Genomic DNA, 25,862 nt, shown 5'->3' with positions numbered 1-25,862 from the left:
ATCGTCAGACTAGTGTATAACATTGTCAGACTAGTGTATATCATCGTCAGACTAGTGTATAACATCGTCAGACTAGTGTATAGCATCGTCAGACTAGTGTATAACATCGTCAGACTAGTGTATAGCATCTTTAGACTAGTGTATAGCATCGTCAGACTAGTGTATAGCATCGTCAGACTAGTGTATAGCATCGTCAGACTAGTGTACATCGTCAGACTAGTGTATAGCATCGTCAGACTAGTGTACAGCATCGTTAGACTGTAAGGTAGTGACAGTATACTTCCTTTTTCAGTGGAGGAACACAAATATCCTCCCTCCTTCCCTCCTCCTCCTCTTCCCCCTCTCTCTGCCCCTCCTTCATTCTCTTCCCTCCATCCTCCCCCCTTTCCCTTAAGAGCGTGTGTCGTAATGCTGTGTTCAAAACTAAATGGGAAGATGGTATTTATCAGATACGACTGGGAAAAAGCCACTTTAACGCCCCTCCAACTGATAATTGCTACTGAGAATCTCATCTATCATCCCTGAGCTTCCACTTCTCCCACACCCTGACGTCACTTACTAAGGAAAGGACCTGGATAGCAGCATTATCGCCAGTTAAATGCAACAACACAAGACTATTTATAAAAAACAATCTATTAAATATGTTTTTTGAACACTGTAATTTGTTAGCATGATAGCTGTATTTTTTGTTTATGGTAGACACAGCTTGTTTGCCATTAGCCAATCAGCATTTCTCAACGAGTTCAAAGCATGCGAATGCAAACAACTGGTATTTCCTACATCACAACAGGTAATTACCACCTTCCCACTCGGTTATCAACACAGCATCACACATGATGACTCATCTCAGCACAACTCCCTGACGTCATCAGCGTGTGCCCACAGTACGCATCAAAGTTCTTTCGATTTTTCTTTTCATAGTCCTATTTTGACTTTGTAAACATCCTCATTCCCTGTAGCAATCAGCAGTACAGAGAGACACCTTCATTCCAAACTCATCTAACTTCTCTCTCTCTCTCTCTCTCTCTCTCTCTCTCTCTCTCTCTCTCTCTCTCTCTTTCCTCTCTCTTTCCTCTCTCTCTTTATATACATATATAAGTCGGAAGTTTACATACTGTCACGTCCTGGCCAGTATAAGGGTTAATTGTTATTGTAGTTTGGTCAGGACGTGGCAGAGGGTATTTGTTTTATGTGGTCCGGGGGGGTGTTTTGGTAAAAGGGTGTTTGATTTAGTATTTCCGGGTTTTTGGTTTATGGTCCATGTTTATGTATTTCTATGTGTAGTCTAGTAAGTGTGTTTCTATGTAGAGTTAATTGGGGTTGTGTCACGTCCTGGCCAGTATAAGGTTAATTGGTATTGTAGTTTGGCCAGGACGTGGCAGAGGGTATTTGTTTTATGTGGTTCGGGGTGGTGTTTTGGAAAATAGGGTGTTTGATTTAGTGTTTCCGGGTTTTTGGTTTATGGTCTGTGTGTATGTATTTCTATGTGTTATCTAGTTAGTTGTATGTCTATGTTTGGTTAATTGGGGTGGACTTCCAATTGAAGGCAGCTGTGTGGTGTTGCCTTTGATTGGAAGTCCTATATTAGTTGGGTGTGTTTGTTTGTCTAATTGTGGGAGATTGTCTTTGGATTTGCTGTGTTGCCTTCAAGGCTGTCATTTCGTCGTTCGTTCTCTGTTGTTATTTTTGTGTTCATTTTGGATGGAATAAATGTTCAAAATGAACAACCGCATGCCTGCTGCGTTTTGGTCCATTTCTACCGACGACAACCGTGACAGGTGGACTTCCAATTGAAGGCAGCTGTGTGGTGTTGCCTTTGATTGGAAGTCCTATATTAGTTGGGTGTGTTTGTCTGTGTGTTGGTGGGAGATTGTTCTGTGTTTAGCCTTGTGCCTTGCCAGACTGTCTGTATATTGTTCGTTCACTTGTTTTGTTATTTTGGTGTTCATTTTGGGAAGTTAATAAACGTCAAGATGAGCTTACACATACCTGCTGCGTTTTGGTCCTCCATTACCGACGAAAACCGTGACACATACACTTAGCTTGGAGTCATAACAACTTGTTTTTCAATCACTCCACAAATGTCTTGTTAGCAAACTATAATTTTGGCAAGTTGGTTAGGACATCTACTTTGTGCATGACACAAGTAATTTTTCCAACAATTGTTTACAGACAGATTATTTCACTTATAATTCACTGTATTACAATTCCAGTGGGTCAGAAGTTCACATACATTAAGTTGACTGTGCCTTTAAACAGCTTGGAAAATTCCAGAAAATGATGTCATGGCTTTAGAAGTTCTGATAGGCTAATTGACATTATTTGAGTCAATTGGAGGTGTACCTGTGTATGTATTCCAAGGCATACCTTCAAAATCAGTGCCTCTTTGCTTGACATCATGGGAAAATCAAAAGAAATCAGCCAAGACCTCAGAATGGTAGACCTACACAAGTCTGGTTCATCCTTGGGAGCAATTTCCAAACGCCTGAAAGTACCACGTTCATCTGAAGAAACAATAGTACGCAAGTATAAACACCATGGGACCACACAGCTGTCATACCGCTCAGGAAGGAGACGCGTTTTGTCTCCTAGAGATGAACACACTTTGGTGCGAAAATCCCAGAACAACAGCAAAGGACCTTGTGAAGATGCTGGAGGAAACAGGTACAAAAGTATCTATATCCACAGTAAAAAGAGTCCTATATCGATATAACCTGAAAGGCCGCTCAGCAAGGAAGAAGCCGCTGCTCCAAAACCGCCATAAAAAAGCCAGACTACGGTTTGCAACTGCACATGGGGACAAAGATCGCACTTTTTGGAAAAATGTCCTCTGATGAAACAAAAATAGAACTGTTTGGCCATAATGACCATCGTTATGTTTGGAGGAAAAAGGGGGAGCCTTGCAAGCTGAAGAACACCATCCAAACCGTGAAGCACGGGTGTGGCAGCATCATGTTGTGGGGGTGCTTTGCTGCAGGAGCGACTGGTGCACTTCACAAAATAGATGGCATCATAAGGGAGGAAAATTATGTGGAAATATTGAAGCAACATCTCAAGACATCAGTCAGGAAGTTAAAGATTGGTCGCAAATAGGTCTTCCATATGGACAATGACCCCAAGCATACTTCCAAAGTTGTGGCAAAATGGCTTAAGGACAACAAAGTCAAGGTGTTGGAGTGGCCATCACAAAGCCTCGACCTCAACCCTATAGAAAATTTGAATGTAGAACTGAAACAGCGTGTGCGAGAAAGGAGGCCTACAAACCTGACTCAGTTACACCAGCTCTGTCAGGAGGAATGTGTCAAAATTCACCCAACTTTTTGTGGGAAGCTTGTGGAAGGCTACCCGAAACGTTTGACCCAAGTTAAACAATGTAAAGGCAATGCTACCAAATACTAATTGAGTGTATGTAAGCTTCTGACCCACTGGGAATGTGATGAAAGAAATAAAAGATGAAATAAATCATTCTCTCTACTATTATTCTGACATTTCACATTCTTAAAATAAGTGGTGATCCTAACTGACCTAAGGCAGGGAATTTTTACTAGGATTAAATGTCAGGAATTGTGAAAAACTGAGTTAAAATGTATTTGGCTAAGGTGTATTTAAACTTCCGACTTCAACTGTGTACAGTCGTGGCCAAAGGTTTTGAGAATGACACAAATATTAATTTCCACAAAGTTTGCTGCTTCATTTTCTTTAGATATTTTTGTCAGATGTTACTATGGAATACTGAAGTATAATTACAAGCATTTCTGTAACGCCCTGGCCATAGAGAGGGTTTTTTTGTTCTTTATTTTGGTTAGGCCAGGGTGTTACATTGGGTGGGCGTTCTATGTTCTGTTTCTATGTTTTTGTATTTCTTTGTTTTGGGCCGTGTGTGGCTCCCAATCAGGCACAGCTGAAGTTTGTTGTTGTTGATTGGGAGTCACACATAAGTGCATGTTTTTCCGTTGGGGTTTTGTGGGTAATTGTTTCTATCATTGTGTTTCACCTGACAGGACTGTTTGGCTGTCAGTTTCTTATTTTGTAGTTGTATAGTGTTCCATTTATTAATTAAATATGATGAACACTAACTCCGCTGCATTTTGGTCCACTCTCTCTCACGACAGCCGTTACAGAATTACCCACCAAACAAGGATCAAGCAGCGGAGGAAGGAGCAGCACCAGGAGAGCAGCATGATGGACTCAAGGACATGGGAAAAAATACTGGACGGAGAGGGACCATGGATTCAGGCTGGGGAGTAACGCCTCCCGCAGTGGGAGATCGAAGCGGCGAGAGCGGAGAGGCGACGGTATGAGGAGAGGGAGCGCAACAGGCACGAGAGGCAGCCCCAAGATTTTTTGGGGGGGGGCACACGGGACAGTCGGCGGTGCCGAGGTCGGAACCAGAGCCAGTCGGGTTGACGTTGGAGGTGAGCGAAGGGTGGAAAGCAGAGACAGTGAAGGAGTTGATGGGGAGATTGGAGTGGAGAGAGATGAGAGAGCTGCTGGTTTGGTGCATAAGGCACGGCATTCGCCCTACGGAGCGAGTCAGTGAATTGATGTCACCTGAATCAGTTCTCCATACTCGTCCTGAGGTGCGTGCTGGCCGTCTGTTGAAGACTGTGCCTGCGCCCAGAAACAGGCCTCCTGCATGTCTTCCCAGCCCTGCACGTCCTGTGCCTCCGCCCAGAACCAGGCCTCCTGCATGTCTTCCCATCCTGGTCAAGCCCGTGCCTCCTCCTCGGACCAGTCCTCCAGTGGGTTTCCCCATCTTGGTTAAGCCTGTGCCTCCTCCTCGGACCAGGCCTCCAGTGGGTCTCCCCATCCTGGTCTGTCCTGTGCCTACGCCCAGAACCAGGCCTCCTGCATGTCTTCCCATCCTGGTCAAGCCCGTGCATCCTCTTCGGACCAGTCCTCCAGTGGGTTTCCCCATCTTGGTTAAGCCTGTGCCTCCTCCTCGGACCAGGCCTCCAGTGGGTCTCCCCATCCTGGTCAGTCCTGTGCCTCCTCCTAGGACCAGGCCACCAGTGGGTCTCCCCATCCTGGTCCGTCCTGTGCCACCTCCCAGGACTAGGCCTCCAGTGGGTCTCGCCAGTCCGGAGCCGCCAGAGCTGCCCGCCAGTCCGGAGCCGCCAGAGCTGCCCGCCAGTCAGGAGCTGCCAGAGCCGCCCGCCTGTCCGGATCTGCCAGAGTGGCCCGCCTGTCCGGATCTGACAGAGTGGCCCGCCTATCCGGATCTGCCAGAGTGGCCCGCCTGTCCGGATCTGCCAGAGTGGCCCGCCTGTCCGGATCTGCCAGAGTGGCCCGCCTGTTCGGATCTGCCAGAATGGCCTGCCAGCCGGGCGCAGCCAGGGTCATCCGCCAGCCGGGCGCAGCCATCGCCGCCCTCCAGCCGGGCGCAACCAGGGTCGCCCGCCAGCCGGGCGCAGCCATCGCCGCCCGCCAGCCGGGCGCAGTCAGGGTCGCCCACCAGACCTTCGGCGCGGCCAGGTGCGCCACCTAAGAGGGCGACGCCAAGGGTGGAGCAGAGGCCACGTCCCGCACCTGAGGCGCCGCCGTAAAAAGGCCCACCCAGACCCTCCCCTTCAGTGTCAGGTTTTGCGGCCGGAGTCCACACCTTGGGGGGGGGTACTGTAACGCCCTGGCCATAGAGAGGGGTTTTTTGTTCTTTATTTTGGTTAGGCCAGGGTGTTACATTGGGTGGGCGTTCTATGTTCTGTTTCTATGTTTTTGTATTTCTTTGTTTTGGGCCATGTGTGGCTCCCAATCAGGCACAGCTGAAGTTCGTTGTTGGGAGTCACACATAAGTGAATGTTTTTCCGTTGTGGTTTTGTGGGTAATTGTTTCTGTTATTGTGTTTCACCTGACAGGACTGTTTGGCTGTCAGTTTCTTATTTTGTAGTTGTATAGTGTTCCGTTTATTAATTAAATATGATGAACATTAACTCCGCTGCGTTTTGGTCCACTCTCTCTCACGACAGCCGTTACAATTTCATACGTGTCAAAGAATTTTATTGACAATTACATGAAGTTGATGCAAAGAGTAAATATTTGCTGTGTTGACCCTTCTTTTTCAAGACCTCTGCAATCCGCCCTGGCATGCTGTCAATTAACTTCTGGGCCACATGCTGACTGATGGCAGCCCATTCTTGCATAATCAATGCTTGGAGTGTGTCAGAATTTGTGGGTTTTTGTTTGTCCACCCGCCTCTTGAGGATTGACCACAAGTTCTCAATGGGATTAAGGTCTGGGGAGTTTCCTGGCCATGGACCCAAAATATCGATGTTTTGTTCCCCGAGCCACTTAGTTATCACTTTTGCCTTATGGCAAGGTGCTCCATCATGCTGGAAAAGGCATTGTTCATCACCAAACTGTTCCTGGATGGTTGGGAAAAGTTGCTCTCGGAGGATGTGTTGGTACCATTCTGTCTTCATGGCTGTGTTCTTAGGCAAATTTGTGAGTGAGCCCACTCCCTTGGCTGAGAAGCAACCCCACACATGAATGGTATCAGGATTCTTTACTGTTGGCATGACACAGGACTGATGGTAGCGCTCACCTTGTATTCTCCAGACAAGGTTTTTGCCGGATGCCCCAAACAATCGGAAAGGGGATTCATCAGAGAAAATGACTTTGCCCCAGTCCTCAGCAGTCCAACCCCTGTACCTTTTGCAGAATATCAGTCTGTCCCTGATGTTTTTCCTGGAGAGAAGTGGCTTCTTTGCTGCCCTTCTTGACACCAGGCCATCCTCCAAAATTCTTCGCCTCACTGTGCGTGCAGATGCACTCACACTTGCCTGCTGCCATTCCTGAGCAAGCTCTGTACTGGTGGTGCCCCGATCCCGCAGCTGAATCAACTTTAGGAGACGGTCCTGGCACTTGCTGGACTTTCTTGGGCACCCTGAAGCCTTCTTCACAACAATTGAACCGCTCTCCTTGAAGTTCTTGATGATCCGATAAATGGTTGATTTAGGTGCAATCTTACTGGCAGCAATATCCTTGCCTGTTTGTGCAAAGCAATGATGACGGCACATGATTCCTTGCAGGTAACCATGGTCGATAGAGGAAAACAATGATTCCAAGCACCACCCTCCTTTTGAAGCTTCCAGTCTGTTATTTGAACTCAATCAGCTTGACAGAGTCATCTCCAGCCTTGTCCTTGTCAACATTCACACCTGTGTTAACGAGAGAATCACTGACATGATGTCAGCTGGTCCTTTTGTGGCAGGGCTGAAATGCAGTGGAAATGTTTTTTGGGGATTCAGTTCATTTGCATGGCAAAGAGGGACTTTGCAATGAATTGCAATTCATCTGATCACTCTTCATAACATTCTGGAGTATATGCAAATTGCCATCATACAAACTGAGGCAGCAGACTTTGTGAAAATTAATATTTGTGTAACTCTCAAAACGTTTGGCAACGACTGTATATATATATTTATATATATTTCATGTGAGGCTAAAGCAGGCTCAGTCAACTGGACAAACTGCTTATGAATTAACCAACACACAAGGAAATCATACAAGATGAATCGAAAGCTATCTCTAGGAGATGGGGTGAGAGAGATGTAGGGAGAGAGAGGGTGAGATGGAGGGAGAGAAAGTAAGAGAAAGGGACAGATAGAGTGAGAAAGTGAGAGTGAGAGAGAAACAGAGAGAGAGAGAGAGAGATGAAGGTCACATGAGTTTGGAATGACAACGCTTAAGGGAATGATGATGTTTACAAAATCGGTTTTCTTTTCAACTTCCACTCTTTCCCTCCCTCCCTCCCTCCCTCCGCAATCACGATTCTAATCAGAGACAAAGACAGTCATGCAGGACAAAATGATTGACATGAATATGAAATGAAGAACCTCTTATTCAGCTGATTAAAATAACAAAGTGTCTGTCTGTGTCTGTGTGTTTGTGTGTGGTGTGTGTGTGGTGTGTTTATGTGTGTGTGTCAGTTGACACTAGAGCAGACACAGGAGATGGACTGTGCCCACTGAGATCTGACAGCAGAGTCAAGGCTGGTTAACTGGTGATTTGACACCTGCTCCTCTTTTATCACCTCTCTCTGTCTGTACACACACACACACACACACACACACACACACACACACACACACACACACACACACACACACACACACACACACACACACACACACACACACACACACACACACACACACACACACACACACACACACACACACACGTGTGTTCAGGGGAAGAGAACATACCTTGTTGATGGGTTCCAACTGTCATTTTTCACAGTGAGGAGGAACAGTGGATTATGGGCCGTTGGAGGACCAGGGAGGAGACAGGAAAGAGTAGTTTAGAAACAATGTTTGGTGTTTCAGTTCATTATGATTCATATTAGCATTTACCAACAAGAGCTACTCTTCCCATAACCTCCTGAGGTCCAGAACCCAACACAATACAAAACATGGGCTGCGTTCATTAGTCCATACCGCAGCAAAACACTTTGCCCACAAACATCACTGTTTCTTATTATACAAATTCAGAGGTTTATTCACTAGGAATCAAACGGAACGAAGCCACCTGAAAGCTCTCGTTTTCGTTGCAAAAACATTGTCCTTAGCGAAACGTTTTATTAGGGTTTGCTACTGTGTGCATTAATGAATACACCCCAGGTTAGTCCCTCCTCTTTTCTGTCCTTTTTGTTCCGAGTGAATTTTAATTCATTTAACTAGGCAAGTCAGTTAAGAACAAATTCTTATTTACAATGACAGCCTACCCAGGTCAAACCCGGGCGACGCTGGGCTAATTGTGCGCCACCCTATGGAACTCCCAATCACGGCCGGTTGTGATACAGCCTGAATTCGAACCAGGGTGTCTGTAGTGACGCCTCTTTGAACAGGTTCATAGGATCAGTCAAAATCTTTGTATATACACTGCTGCCGTCTAGTGGCCAAAATCTGAATTGCGCATGGGCTGGAATAATACATTATGGCCTTTCTCTTGCATTTCAAAGATGATGGTACGAAAAAAATACAAAAGAACGGTTGTGTTTTCTTTGTATTATCTTTTACCAGATCTATTGTGTTACATTCCTTTAACATTTTCACAAACTTCAATGTGTTTTACCAATAATATGCATATCCTTGCTTCAGGGCCTGAGCTACAGGCAGTTAGATTTGAGTATGTCATTTTAGGCCAAAAAATGAAAAAAATGTCGGATCCTTAAGAAGTTTTAACTAGGCAAGTTAGTTAAGAACAAATTCTTATTTACAATGACGGCCTACACCTGCCAAACCCAGACGACGCTGGGCCAATTGTACACCGCCCTACGGGACTCCCAATCACAGCCAGTTGTGATACAGCCTAAAATCGAACCAGGGTGTCTGTAGTGACACCTCAAGCACTGAGATGCAGGGCCTTAGACCGCTGCGCCACTCGAGAGCCCATTCAATCCTTGGAGCTCCTCATCGGTAGGTAGGGTAGCCTCGCTGTTAAATGTAGTTATTTCATGTTGGGTTGCCTACCTGTTAAATGTAGTTAAGTAATGTTGGGGAGCCTACCTGTGAAATGGAGTTAAGTAATGTTGGGTAGCCTACCTGTTAAATGTAGTTAAGTAATGTTGGGTAGCCTACCTGTTAAATGTAGTTATGTAATGTTGGGTAGTCTACCTGTTAAATGTAGTTAAGTAATGTTGGGTAGTCTACCTGTTAAATGTAGTTAAGTAATGTTGGGTAGCCTACCTGTTAAATGTAGTTATGTAATGTTGGGTAGCCTACCTGTTAAATGTAGTTAAGTAATGTTGGGTAGCCTTTATTGGTGAGGTAGAACATAATATCACACAGACATATCAGAGACCTACATCTACTAACAGGATATTACTGACAGGATATTACTAACAGGATATTACTGACAGGATATTACTAACAGGATATTACTAACAGGATATTACTGACAGGATATTAGTAACAGGATATTACTGACAGGATATTAGTAACAGGATATTACTAACAGGATCCTACTGACAGGATATTACTAACAGACATATCTGAGACCTACTTCTACTAACAGGATATTACTGACAGGATATTACTGACAGGATATTACTGACAGGACATTACTAACAGGATATTACTAACAGGATATTACTGACAGGATATTACTAACAGGACATTACTAACAGGATATTACTAACAGGATATTACTGACAGGATATTGCTAACAGGACATTACTAACAGGATATTACTAACAGGATATTTCTAACAGACATATCGGCCCTACTAACAGGATATTACTAACAGGATATTACTAACAGGATATTACTAACAGCATATTACTAACAGGATATTACTAACAGGATATTACTGACAGGATATTACTAACAGGATATTACTGACAGGATACTACTAACAGGATATTACTAACAGGATATTACTAACAGGATATTACTAACAGACATATCAGAGACCTACATCTACTAACAGGATATTACTGACAGGATATTACTAACAGGATGTTACTAACAGGATATTACTAACAGGATATTACTAACAGACATATCAGAGACCTACATCTACTAACAGGATATTACTAACAGGATATTACTAACAGGATATTACTAACAGGATATTACTGACAGGATATTACTGACAGGATATTACTAACAGGATATTACTAACAGGATATTACTAACAGACATATCACCTCCTACTAACAGGATATTACTGACAGGATATTACTAACAGGATATTGCTAACAGGACATTACTAACAGGATATTACTAACAGGATATTACTAACAGACATATCTGAGACCTACATCTACTAACAGGATATTACTAACAGGATATTACTAACAGGATATTACTAACAGGATATTACTGACAGAACATTACTAACAGGATATTACTAACAGGATATTACTGACAGGATATTAGTAACAGGACATTACTGACAGGATATTACTAACAGGATATTACTAACAGACATATCAGAGACCTACATCTACTAACAGGATATTACTAACAGGATATTACTAACAGGATATTACTAACAGGATATTACTAACAGGATATTACTAACAGGATATTACTGACAGGATATTACTAACAGGATATTACTAACAGGATATTACTGACAGGATATTAGTAACAGGATATTACTAACAGGATATTACTGACAGGATATTAGTAACAGGATATTACTAACAGGATATTACTAACAGGATACTACTGACAGGATATTACTAACAGACATATCTGAGACCTACTTCTACTAACAGGATATTACTGACAGGATATTACTAACAGGATATTGCTAACAGGACATTACTAACAGGATATTACTAACAGGATATTACTAACAGACATATCAGAGACCTACATCTACTAACAGGATATTACTAACAGGATATTACTAACAGGATATTACTAACAGGATATTACTAACAGGATATTACTAACAGGATATTACTAACAGGATATTACTGACAGGATATTAGTAACAGGACATTACTGACAGGATATTACTAACAGGATATTACTAACAGACATATCAGAGACCTACATCTACTAACAGGATATTACTAACAGGATATTACTAACAGGATATTACTAACAGGATATTACTAACAGGATATTACTAACAGGATATTACTGACAGGATATTACTAACAGGATATTACTAACAGGATATTACTGACAGGATATTAGTAACAGGATATTACTAACAGGATATTACTAACAGGATATTACTAACAGGATATTACCAACAGGATACTACTAACAGGATATTACTAACAGGATATTACTGACAGGATATTACTAACAGGATATTACTGACAGGATATTACTGACAGGATATTACTAACAGGATATTACTAACAGGATATTACTAACAGACATATCAGAGACCTACATCTACTAACAGGATATTACTAACAGGATATTACTAACAGGATATTACTAACAGACATATCAGAGACACATCTACTAACAGGATATTACTAACAGGATATTACTAACAGGATATTACTAACAGGATATTACTAACAGGATATTACTGACAGGATATTACTAACAGGATATTACTAACAGGATATTACTGACAGGATATTACTAACAGGATATTACTAACAGGATATTACTGACAGGATATTACTAACAGGATATTACCAACAGGATACTACTAACAGGATATTACTAACAGGATATTACTAACAGGATATTACTGACAGGATATTACTAACAGGATATTACTAACAGGATATTACTAACAGGATATTACTAACAGACATATCAGAGACCTACATCTACTAACAGGATATTACTAACAGGATATTACTAACAGGATATTACTAACAGGATATTACTAACAGGATATTACTGACAGGATATTACTAACAGGATATTACTAACAGGATATTACTAACAGGATATTACTAACAGGATATTACTAACAGGATATTACTAACAGGATATTACTAACAGGATATTACTGACAGGATACTACTAACAGGATATTACTAACAGGATATTACTAACAGGATATTACTAACAGGATATTACTAACAGACATATCAGAGACCTACATCTACTAACAGGATATTACTAACAGGATATTACTAACAGGATATTACTAACAGGATATTACTAACAGGATATTACTGACAGGATATTACTAACAGGATATTGCTAACAGGACATTACTAACAGGATATTACTAACAGGATATTACTAACAGACATATCAGAGACCTACATCTACTAACAGGACATTACTAACAGGATATTACTAACAGGATATTACTAACAGGATATTACTAACAGACATATCAGAGACCTACATCTACTAACAGGATATTACTAACAGGATATTACTAACAGGATATTACTAACAGGATATTACTAACAGGATATTACTGACAGGATATTACTAACAGGATATTGCTAACAGGACATTACTAACAGGATATTACTAACAGGATATTACTAACAGACATATCAGAGACCTACATCTACTAACAGGACATTACTAACAGGATATTACTAACAGGATATTACTAACAGGATATTACTAACAGACATATCAGAGACCTACATCTACTAACAGGATATTACTAACAGGATATTACTAACAGGATATTACTAACAGGATATTACTAACAGGATATTACTAACAGGATATTACTGACAGAACATTACTAACAGGATATTACTAACAGGATATTACTAACAGGATATTACTGACAGGATATTAGTAACAGGACATTACTAACAGGATATTACTAACAGGACATTACTAACAGGATATTACTAACAGGATATTACTAACAGGATATTACTAACAGGATATTACTAACAGGATATTACTAACAGGATATTACTAACAGGATATTACTGACAGGATATTAGTAACAGGACATTACTAACAGGATATTACTAACAGGACATTACTAACAGACATATCAGAGACCTACATCTACTAACAGGATATTACTAACAGGATATTACTGACAGGATATTACTGACAGGATATTACTAACAGGATATTACTAACAGGATATTACTAACAGGATATTACTAACAGACATATCAGAGACCTACATCTACTAACAGGATATTACTAACAGGATATTACTAACAGGATATTACTGACAGGATATTACTAACAGGCATATCGAGACCTACTAACAGGATATTACTAACAGGATATTACTGACAGGATATTACTAACAGGATATTACTAACAGGATATTACTGACAGGATATTACTAACAGGATATTACTAACAGGATATTACTAACAGGATATTACTGACAGGATATTACTGACAGGATATTACTAACAGGATATTACTAACAGGATATTACTAACAGGATATTACTAACAGACATATCAGAGACCTACATCTACTAACAGGATATTACTAACAGGATATTACTAACAGGATATTACTGACAGGATATTACTAACAGACATATCAGAGACCTACATCTACTAACAGGATATTACTAACAGGATATTACTGACAGGATATTACTAACAGGATATTACTAACAGGATATTACTGACAGGATATTACTAACAGGATATTACTAACAGGATATTACTAACAGGATATTACTGACAGGATATTACTAACAGGATATTACTAACAGGATATTACTAACAGGATATTACTAACAGACATATCAGAGACCTACATCTACTAACAGGATATTACTAACAGGATATTACTAACAGGATATTACTAACAGGATATTACTAACAGGATATTACTAACAGGATATTACTAACAGGATATTACTAACAGGATATTACTAACAGGATATTACTAACAGGATATTACTAACAGGATATTACTAACAGGATATTACTGACAGGATATTACTATCAGGATATTACTAACAGGATATTACTAACAGGAAATTACTAACAGGATATTACTAACAGGATATTACTAACAGGATATTACTAACAGACATATCAGAGACCTACATCTACTAACAGGACATTACTAACAGGATATTACTAACAGGATATTACTAACAGGATATTACTAACAGACATATCAGAGACCTACATCTACTAACAGGATATTTCTAACAGGATATTACTAACAGGATATTACTAACAGGATATTACTAACAGGATATTACTAACAGGATATTACTAACAGGATATTACTAACAGGATATTACTAACAGGATATTACTAACAGGATATTACTAACAGGATATTACTAACAGGATATTACTAACAGGATATTACTAACAGGATATTACTAACAGACATATCAGAGACCTACATCTACTAACAGGATATTACTAACAGGATATTACTGACAGGATATTACTAACAGGATATTACTAACAGGATATTACTGACAGGATATTACTAACAGGATATTACTAACAGGATATTACTAACAGGATATTACTGACAGGATATTACTAACAGGATATTACTAACAGGATACTACTGACAGGATATTACTAACAGCATATTACTAACAGGATATTGGCAGATTGCATGTCACACACAGACTCGAGCTCAAGCACACGTGGAGTACACACCAGTGGTGTAGTGGAGGGTAAACACACTGACTCTAACAGTACACACCAGCAGTGGAGGGTAAACACACTGACTCTAACAGTACACACCAGTGGTGTAGTGGAGGGTAAACACACTGACTCTAACAGTACACACCAGTAGTGGTGTAGTGGAGGGTAAACACACTGACTCTAACAGTACACACCAGTGGTGTAGTGGAGGGTAAACACACTGACTCTAACAGTACACACCAGCAGTGTAGTGGAGGGTAAACACACTGACTCTAACAGTACACACCAGTAGTGGAGGGTAAACACACTGACTCTAACAGTACACACCAGCAGTGGAGGGTAAACACACTGACTCTAACAGTACACACCAGTGGTGTAGTGGAGGGTAAACACACTGACTCTAACAGTACACACCAGTGGTGTAGTGGAGGGTAAACACACTGACTCTAACAGTACACACCAGTGGTGTAGTGGAGGGTAAACACACTGACTCTAACAGTACACACCAGCAGTGTAGTGGAGGGTAAACACACTGACTCTAACAGTACACACCAGTAGTGGTGTAGTGGAGGGTAAACACACTGACTCTAACAGTACACACCAGTAGTGGAGGATAAACACACTGACTCTAACAGTACACACCAGTAGTGGAGGGTAAACACACTGACTCTAACAGTACACACCAGCAGTGTAGTGGAGGGTAAACACACTGACTCTAACAGTACACACCAGTGGTGTAGTGGAGGGTAAACACACTGACTCTAACAGTACACACCAGTGGTGTAGTGGAGGGTAAACACACTGACTCTAACAGTACACACCAGTAGTGGTGTAGTGGAGGGTAAACACACTGACTCTAACAGTACACACCAGTGGTGTAGTGGAGGGTAAACACACTGACTCTAACAGTACACACCAGTAGTGGAGGATAAACACACTGACTCTAACAGTACACACCAGTAGTGGAGGATAAACACACTGACTCTAACAGTACACACCAGCAGTGTAGTGGAGGGTAAACACACTGACTCTAACAGTACACACCAGTGGTGTAGTGGAGGGTAAACACACTGACTCTAACAGTACACACCAGCAGTGGAGGGTAAACACACTGACTCTAACAGTACACACCAGCAGTGGAGGGTAAACACACTGACTCTAACAGTACACACCAGTGGTGTAGTGGAGGGTAAACACAAGTAAACGTGACCGGGGCTCAGAGTTTACCCACCAATTGTTTTTACCAGTACATCACTGACACACACGTGTAACCTTTGAACTCTGTGATTTGTGTGTGTGTGTGTGTGTGTGTGTGTGTGTGTGTGTGTGTGTGTGTGTGTGTGTGTGTGTGTGTGTGTGTGTGTGTGTGTGCGTGCGGTGGTGTAAAGTATTTAAGTAAAAAGTACTTCTTAAGTCGTTTTTTGGGGGGTATCCGTGCTTTACTTTACTATTTATATTTGTGGCAACTTTTACTTCACTACATTCCTACAGAAAATAATGTACTTTTTACACCATACACTTTCCCTGTCATCCAAAAGTACTCGTTACATTTTGAATGCGTAGCAGGACAGGAAAATTGTCAAATTTACATTTACATTTTTTTTTACATTTTAGTCATTTAGCAGACGCTCTTATCCAGAGCGACTTACAGTAGTGAATGCATACATTTCATACATTTTTTGTTGTTGTTGCACTTATCAAGAGAACACCTGGTCATCCCTACTGCCTCTCTTCTGGCGGACTCTCTAAACTCACATGCTTTGTTTGTAAATGATGTCTGAGTGATGTAACGTGCCTCTGGCTATACGTAAAATTAAAAAAACAAGAAAATGGTGCCGTCTGGTTTGCTTAATATAAGGAATGTAAAATGGTTTGTGTGGTGGAAAATTTCCTCAGAAATATAACACTCTTCCGAGAACTTGTGAATTCAATATAGACTTTAATACAAAGTAGCAAAGCCGAGGTGGTCCGCGGAACATCTAACTTCCTTGAGCATCGGCTCTGCTTTTATCCACATACAGCATATGAGTACATCCCCTTAGCCCTTCCGCCACCATTGTCTTCCAACCCGAGTTTCTTGCCTGTTAACGCCTGATGACGCACACATCTGTTCCGGTTTGGATTACAATGGTGGTAGAACCCCCTAGCTTACACAACAAATTATACACTTATTGCATATGGTTCACATGTCAGTCAATTTGCCACCATCCTTCCTCCTGCTTCCTCCTGACATTGGTACGTCAGAAGGCACAAATGTATCTATGTTCTCAGCTAATGCAATCTTTGGCATGATATCCTACTCAGAGATGGTATTTGCATTACATGCCCCCACCTTTCTATCCGGTCAATGTACTCATTGTCCTTACTACTTCCTGCTATTCAATTATGTTTCTTCAGCATAGCAGCTGCATCTAGTTTCTTTACATTAACTTCCACATTTGTACTTTTACTTTTGATACTTAAGTATATTTTAGCAATTACATTTACTTTTGATACTTAAGTATATTTAAAACCAAATACTTTTAGACTTATACTCAAGTAATATTTTACTGGGTGACTTTCACTTTTACTTGAGTCATTTTCTATTAAGGTTTCTTTACTTTTACTCTAAGAAGATAATTGGGTACTTTTCCACCACTGTATGTGTGTGTGTGTGTGTGTGTGTGTGTGTGTGTGTGTGTGTGTGTGTGTGTGTGTGTGTGTGTGTGTGTATGTACAGATTCTCTGTCCATCTCCAGTCTGTCGTCCTCTTCTACTCTGTCATCTTTCTCATCAGTCCCTATTTCTCATCTATCTCCATATCCACAAGGTGTTCTCATGTCTTCCAACGATTCCCTCTCTCCCTTCCTCTCTCTCTCTGTTTCTCTCTGTTTTCCTTCCTTCCTTCCTTCCTTCCTTCCTTCCTTCCTTCCTTCCTTCCTTCCTTCCTTCCTTCCTTCCTTCCTTCCTTCCTTCCTTCCTTCCTTCCTTCCTTCCTTCCTTCCTTCCTTCCTTCCTTCCTTCCTTCCTTCCTTCCTTCCTTCCTTCCTTCCTTCCTTCCTTCCTTCCTTTCTCTCTCTCTCTCTCTCTCTCTCTCTCTCTCTCTCTCTCTCTCTCTCTCTCTCTCTCTCTCTCTCTCTCTCTCTCTCTCTCTCTCTCTCCCTCCCTCTCTCTCCCTTCCTCTCTCACTCTCTGTTTCTCTCTCTTGCTCTCTCTCTGCCTCTCTGTTTCTCTCGCTCTCGTTCTCCCTGATGTTGTCTTTATTAGCAATGGGTGTACCATGGCGACAGCAAAAGGAGCAGCGTACCCTCCCTCTCTTTCCCTCCTTTCATCTCTTCCTCCTTCTCTCCATCCCTTCCTCCAGGTCAGGATGACACATCCTGTGGTCAGACACAGGTGGAGAAAGGGAGGGAGGGAGGTAGGGGAAGAGAGAGAGAGAGAGCGAGAGAGAGAGCTAGGGAGAGGGAGAGGGAGGGAAAGAGTGAGGGAGGGAGTGAAAGTGGAAGGGAGGGAGGGAGGGAGGGAGGGAGGGAGGGAGGGAGCGAAGGAGGGAGGGAGGAAATGAAAGGACAAACATCTAAAACTACCGCGCTCATAGACACACACGTACAAAAACACAGAAAAAACATGCACAGAGGGTGAAAATGAAATGGCCCTTTCCATCGTACAGGAACAGCAGATAACCAAACATGTCTACTCATTTAAAAACACACACCTTGAGCACTCAGTCTGCACACAGGACTATCAATGCATTAGAATATATATATTTTTTGTCACTATAAATCTATATTTCTAAACACTCAAATAATTGTTTCCTGTGCATTTGGTTACCTAACTCAGAACAAACCACATTATGTTATATAGTCATATCTCTATAACATTAGGTTATATAGTCATATCTCTATTACATTAGGTTATATAGTCATATCTCTATTACATTAGGTTATATAGTCATATCTCTATAACATTAGGTTATATAGTCATATCTCTATTACATTAGGTTATATAGTCATATCTCTATTACATTAGGTTATATAGTCATATCTCTATTACATTAGGTTATATAGTCATATCTCTATTACATTAGGTTATATAGTCATATCTCTATTACATTAGGTTATATAACCATATCTCTATTACATTAGGTTATATAGTCATATCTCTATTACATTAGGTTATATAGTCATATCTCTATTACATTAGGTTATATAGTCATATCTCTATTACATTAGGTTATATAGTCATATCTCTATTACATTAGGTTATATAGTCATATCTCTATTACATTAGGTTATATAGTCATATCTCTATTACATTAGGTTATATAGTCATATCTCTATTACAATAGGTTATATAGTCATATCTCTATTACAATAGGTTATATAGTCATATCTCTATTACATTAGGTTATATAGTCATATCTCTATTACATTAGGTTATATAGTCATATCTCTATTACATTAGGTTATATAGTCATATCTCTATTACATTAGGTTATATAGCCATATCTCTATTACATTAGGTTATATAGTCATATCTCTATTACATTAGGTTATATAGCCATATCTCCATTACATTAGGTTATATAGTCATATCTCTATTACATTAGGTTATATAGTCATATCTCTATTACATTAGGTTATATAGTCATATCTCTATTACATTAGGTTATATAGTCATATCTCTATTACATTAGGTTATATAGTCATATCTCTATTACATTATGTTATATAGTCATATCTCTATTACATTAGGTTATATAGTCATATCTCTATTACATTAGGTTATATAGTCATATCTCTATTACATTAGGTTATATAGTCATATCTCTATTACATTAGGTTATATAGTCATATCTCTATTACATTAGGTTATATAGTCATATCTATGTTACATTAGGTTATATAGTCATATCTCTATTACATTAGGTTATATAGCCATATCTCTATTACATTAGGTTATATAGTCATATCTCTATTACATTAGGTTATATAGTCATATCTCTATTACATTAGGTTATATAGTCATATCTCTATTACATTAGGTTATATAGCCATATCTCTATCACATTAGGTTATATAGTCATATCTCTATTACATTAGGTTATATAGTCATATCTCTATTACATTAGGTTATATAGTCATATCTCTATTACATTAGGTTATATAGCAATATCTATGTTAAGTTTTATATAGTATAGGTCATGTAGTCATATCTCTATAACATTATATAGTATAGGTTATGTAGTCATATCTCTATAACATTATATAGTATGTTATATAGTCATATCATCCTTAACAGTAGGTTATGTAGTCAAATATTTATAACATTATATAGTACAGGTTATACAGTCATATCTCAATAATATTATATAGTACAGGTTAAGTAGTCATATCTCTATAACATTAGGTTATACAGTCATATCTCTATAACATTATATAGTACAGGTTATATAGTCATATCTCTATAACATTATATAGTATAGTTTATATAGTCATATCTCTATAACATTATATAGTATAAGTTATATAGTCATATCTCTATAACATTATATAGTATAAGTTATATAGTCATATCTCTATAACATTATATAGTATAGGTTAGGTAGTCATATTTCTATAACATTATATAATATAGGTTATATAGTCATATCTCTATAACATTATATAGTATAGGTTATATAGTCATATCTCTATAACATTAGGTTATACAGTCATATCTCTATAACATTATAAAGTATATGTCATGTAGTCATATCTATAAAACATTCTATTTTATAGGTTATATAGTCATATCTTTATAACATTATATAGTTTAGATTATGTAGTCATATCTCTAAAACATTATATAGTATATGCTATATAGTCATATCTCTGTAACATTGTATAGTTTAGGTTATATAGTCATTTCTCTAAAACATTATATAGCATAGGTCATGTAATCATATCTCTATAGCATTATAAATTATAGATTATATAGTCATGTCTCTATAGCATTATATAGAATAGGTTATATAGTCATATTTCTATAACATTATACAGCACAGGTTATACAGTCATATCTCTATAACATTATATAGAATAGGTTATATAGTCATATCTCTAAAACATTATATATTATATGTTATATAGTCATATCTCTGTAACATCATATAGTTTAGGTTATGTCCTCATATCTCTAAAACATGATATAGTGTAGGTTATATATGGAAATCTCTATAACATTATATTGTACAGGTAGTATAGTCATTTCTCAATGACATTATATAGTATAGGTCATGTAGTTATATCTCTATAGCATTATAAATGATAGATGAATATTGTCATGTCTCTATAACATTATATAGTTTAGGTTATATAGTCATATCTCTATAAATTAGGTTATACAGTCATATGTCTAAAATATTAGCTTATATAGTCATATCTCTATAACATTATATAGTTTAGGTTATATAGTCATACCTCCATAACATAATGGAGTGTAGGTTATATAGTCATATCTCTACATCATTAGGTTATGTAGTCATATCTGTATAACATTAGGTTATATAGTCATGTCTCTATAGCATTACATAGAATAGGTTATATATTCATATCTCTATAACATTATAGTTTAGGTTATATAGTCAAATCTCTGTAACATTATATAGTATAGGTTATATAGTCATATCTCTATAACATTATATAGTATAGGTTATATAGTCATAAGGTTATATAGTCAAATCTCTGTAACATTATATGGTATAGGTTATATAGTCATATCTATATAACATTATATAGTATAGGTTATATAGTCATAAGGTTATATAGTCAAATCTCTAAAACATTATATAGTTTAGGTTACATAGTAATTTCTCTATAACATTAGGTTATACAGTCATGTCTCTATAGCATTATATTGTATAGGTTATCTAGTCATATCTCTATAACATTATATGGCATAGGGCATAGGTTATGCAGTAAAATCTCTATAACATTATATAGTATAGGTTATATGTCTTATATAGTATAAGTCATATGTCTATAACTTTATATACTATAGGTTATTCTTTCATATCCCTATAACATTAGGTTATGTAGTCATATCTCTATAACATTGTAATGCAAAGGTTAGGTAGTCAAATCTCTATAACATTATAACATTATATGTTATAGAGATATGACTATATAACCTATATTATATAATGTTATAGAGATATTACTGTATAACCTATATCATTTAATGTTATAGAGATATGACTGTATAACCTATACTATATAATGTCATACAGATATGACTACATAACCTATACTATATAATGTCATACAGATATAACTACATAACCTAAACTATATAATGTCATACAGATATAACTACATAACCTAAACTATATAATGTCATACAGATATAACTACATAACCTATACTATATAATGTCATACAGATATAACTACATAACCTATACTATATAATGTCATACAGATATAACTACATAACCTAAACTATATAATGTCATACAGATATAACTACATAACCTATACTATATAATGTTATAGAGATATGACTATTTAACATATACTATATAATGTTATTGAGATATGACTGTATAACCTAATGTTTTAGAGATATGACTATATAACCTGTACTATATAATGTTATAGAGATATGACTGTATAACCTAATGTTTTAGAGATAAACACATACTTTAGGCATACACAATGTAAGACAAAACAACACAACACACAACAACATAACAACACAATACAAGATTCACAACCAAACAATATAACATGTATAACATACAATTCAACACACAACAATCATATGTTTATACACAACACAAACATAAACAATAACATTTCATACATAAGATCACAATATAACACATAAAACATGAAACTCCACAACACACATACATACATACAACATACATACAAATATACACACAACCAAACATAATCTAAGAGAGGCAGGAGGCCTGGGAGAGAAGAGAGAAGACAGAAGAGAGAAGAGAGATAAGAGAGAAGAGAGAAGAGAGAAGAGAGATAAGAGAGAAGAGAGAAGAGAGAAGACAGAAGAGAGAGAAGAGAGAAGAGAGATAAGAGAGAAGAGAGAAGAGAGAAGGGAGAGAAGAGAGAAGAGAGAAGACAGAAGAGAGAGAAGAGAGAAGAGAGATAAGAGAGAAGAGAGAAGAGAGAAGAGAGAAGACAGAAGAGAGAAGAGAGATAAGAGAGAAGAGAGAAGAGAGAAGGGGGAAGAGAGAAGAGAGAGATCTGAGAGAAGAGAGAGAACCAAGAAGAGAGAGAAAGGAGAAGAGAGAGAAGGGAGGAAGAGAGAGAGAAGAGAGAGAAGAGAGAAGACAGAAGAGAGAAGAGAGAAGGGGGAAGAGAGAAGAGAGAGATCTGAGAGAAGAGGGAGATCCGAGAGAAGAGAGAGAACCAAGAAGAGAGAGAAAGGAGAAGAGAGAGAAGGGAGGAAGAGGGAGAGAAGAGAGAGAAGAGAGAAGACAGAAGAGAGAAGAGAGAAGGGGGAAGAGAGAAGAGAGAGATCTGAGAGAAGAGGGAGATCCGAGAGAAGAGAGAGAACCAAGAAGAGAGAGAAAGGAGAAGAGAGAGAAGGGAGGAAGAGAGAGAGAAGGGAGAGAACCGAGAGAAGAGAGAGAACCAAGAAGAGAGAGAAGGGAGAAGAGAGAGAAGGGAGGAAGAGAGAGAGAAGGGAGGAAGAGAGAGAGAAGGGAGAGAACCGAGAGAAGAGAGAGAACCAAGAAGAGAGAGAAGGGAGAAGAGAGAGAAGGGAGAAGAGAGAGAAGGGAGGAAGAGAGAGAGAAGGGAGAGAACCGAGAGAAGAGAGAGAACCAAGAAGAGAGAGAAGGGAGAAGAGAGAGAAGGGAGGAAGAGAGAGAGAAGGGAGGAAGAGAGAGAGAAGGGAGAGAACCGAGAGAAGAGAGAGAACCAAGAAGAGAGAGAAGGGAGAAGAGAGAGAGAAGAGAGAGAAGAGACAGAAGGACATACAGGACGTGTGCTACAGAGGGAGGGAGGAGGAAAGTGGACCCAGAGAGAAAGAGAGGAGTGTGAGTGTGTTCAAGGTTCCACGGTCACAGTGGTCTTACCTGTGTGTACGCCATTGTCTCCTCAGTCTCTCTTCTCTTCCTCACTCCCCTTCATCCAGTTCCTCATCCCTCCATCCAACATCCACTTTCACCCCGGAAAAAAGAGAAGTGGAAAAAAAGAGATATAAAATCTCAAGGTGACAAGAGTGAGGGGTGAACCAGGTTTTTCTTCTTCATTCTCACTACCACTCCATCATCACCCCCTCTCTCCAAACAACAACAACAACAACAGAACCTTCTCTCCCCCTCTCTCTCTCTCTCTCTCTCTCCCTCCCTCTCTCTCTCTCTCTCCCTCTCTCTCTCTCAAGCTATCTCCGCCTCCTCCTCTTCATCCTCCACCCCAATCAGCCACTCTCTCTCTCTCTCTCTCTCTCTCTCTCTCTCTCTCTCTCTGTCTCTATCTCTCTCTCTAACTCTCTCTCTCTCACACACTCTTTCTTTCTTTGTCTCTTTTGCTCTCTATCTCTTTCCAGTCTTGCCCACTTTTCAGAAACAACACGTAAAGCCAGCCCTGTCTCTTGAGTGTGCATCCTATCCCACCCCTCCTCTCTCTCTTCCCCTTTCTGCCGTGCACCAATGACTCACCCAGGTTTGCAGGAGCACTGATGGATATCGAATCAAATCTGTTGTCTGGTTCTCTCTCTCAATACAATTCAATTTAAGGGCTTTATTGGCATGGGAAGCATATGTTTACATTGCCAAAGCAAGTGACATAGATAATAATCTAGAGAGAGAGAGAGAGGGAGAGCGAGAGAGGAGATAGAGAGAGGAGATAGAGAGAGTGTGTGAGAGAGAGATAGAGAGAGAGAGAGGAGATAGAGAGAGGAGATAGAGAGAGATAGAGAGAGAGGAGATAGAGAGAGAGTATCTGGGTGGGTGGGTGGGTGGGTGTGTGGAGGATGAAGAGGATGAGGGGGAGATAGCATGAGAGAGAGAGAGGAAGAGATAGATAGGAGGAGAGAGAGTGACTGACCCAAAATTAAGACTCAGTGAACATAGCCTTGCTATTGAGAAAGTCCGCCGTAGGCAGACCTGGCTCTCAAGAGAAGACAGGCTATGTGCACACTGCCCACAAAATGAAGTGGAAACTGAGCTGTACTTCCTAACCTCCTGCCAAATGTATGACCATATTAGAGACACATATTTCCCTCAGATTGCACAGACCCACAAATAATTTGAAAACAAATCCAATTTTGGTGAACTCCCATATCTACTGGGTGAAATACCACAGTGTCCCATCACAGCAACAAGATGTGTGACCTGTTGCCACAAGAAAAGGTCAACCAGTGAAGAACAAACACCATTGTAAATACAACCCATATTTATGTTTATTTATTTTCCTTTTTGTACTTTAACCATTTGTTCACCATTACAACACTGTATATATACATAAAATGACATTTGAAATGTCTTTATTCTTTTGCAATTTTTGTGAGTGTAATTTTTACTGTTAATTTTTTATTGTTTATTTCACTTTTGCTTATTATCTATTTCACTTGCTTTGGCAATGTAAACATATGTTTCCCATGCCAATAAAGCCCCTTATCAGGTATCAAGGTAAGACCCAAGTACAGACTGTGTGAAGTAACAATATTTATTGTAACAACAGGGGCAGGCAAACGACAGGTCAAGGCATGCAGGGGTAAATAATCCAGAGTAGAGGCCAAGGTACAGGACGGCAGGCAGGCTCAGGGACAGGGACAGGGACAGGCAGAGTGGTCAGGCGGGCGGGTACAGGGTCAGGACAGTCAAGGGTCAAAAACCAGGAGGATGAGAAAAAGAGAGGC

General features: G+C 39.3%; 1 protein-coding gene across 2 annotated transcripts in view; it reads right to left on the bottom strand.

Moving 5' to 3' along the window:
• LOC106592101 (synaptotagmin-17) overlaps positions 1–24,349 on the bottom strand; it is a 59,745-nt gene extending 35,396 nt beyond the window's left edge. The window contains exons 1-2 of one of the 2 annotated variants that reach the window (XM_045715887.1): positions 24,076–24,349; positions 8,208–8,225 (exon numbers count right to left, since the gene is read on the bottom strand). In XM_045715887.1, coding sequence (XP_045571843.1) covers positions 8,208–8,225; positions 24,076–24,090 — 33 coding nt within the window. In that variant the 5' untranslated portion in view covers positions 24,091–24,349. The remainder of the gene's footprint in view (positions 1–8,207; positions 8,226–24,075) is intronic. The other variant, XM_045715888.1, reaches the window with a different exon arrangement.
• Between the last annotated feature and the right edge of the window lie 1,513 nt (positions 24,350–25,862).

Source organism: Salmo salar, chromosome ssa03 (genome assembly GCF_905237065.1).
Source record: "Salmo salar chromosome ssa03, Ssal_v3.1, whole genome shotgun sequence".
Taxonomy (NCBI): domain Eukaryota; kingdom Metazoa; phylum Chordata; class Actinopteri; order Salmoniformes; family Salmonidae; genus Salmo; species Salmo salar.
The sequence above is the reverse complement of the archived record's forward strand: the minus strand, read 5'-3'. Positions and strand labels throughout refer to the sequence as shown.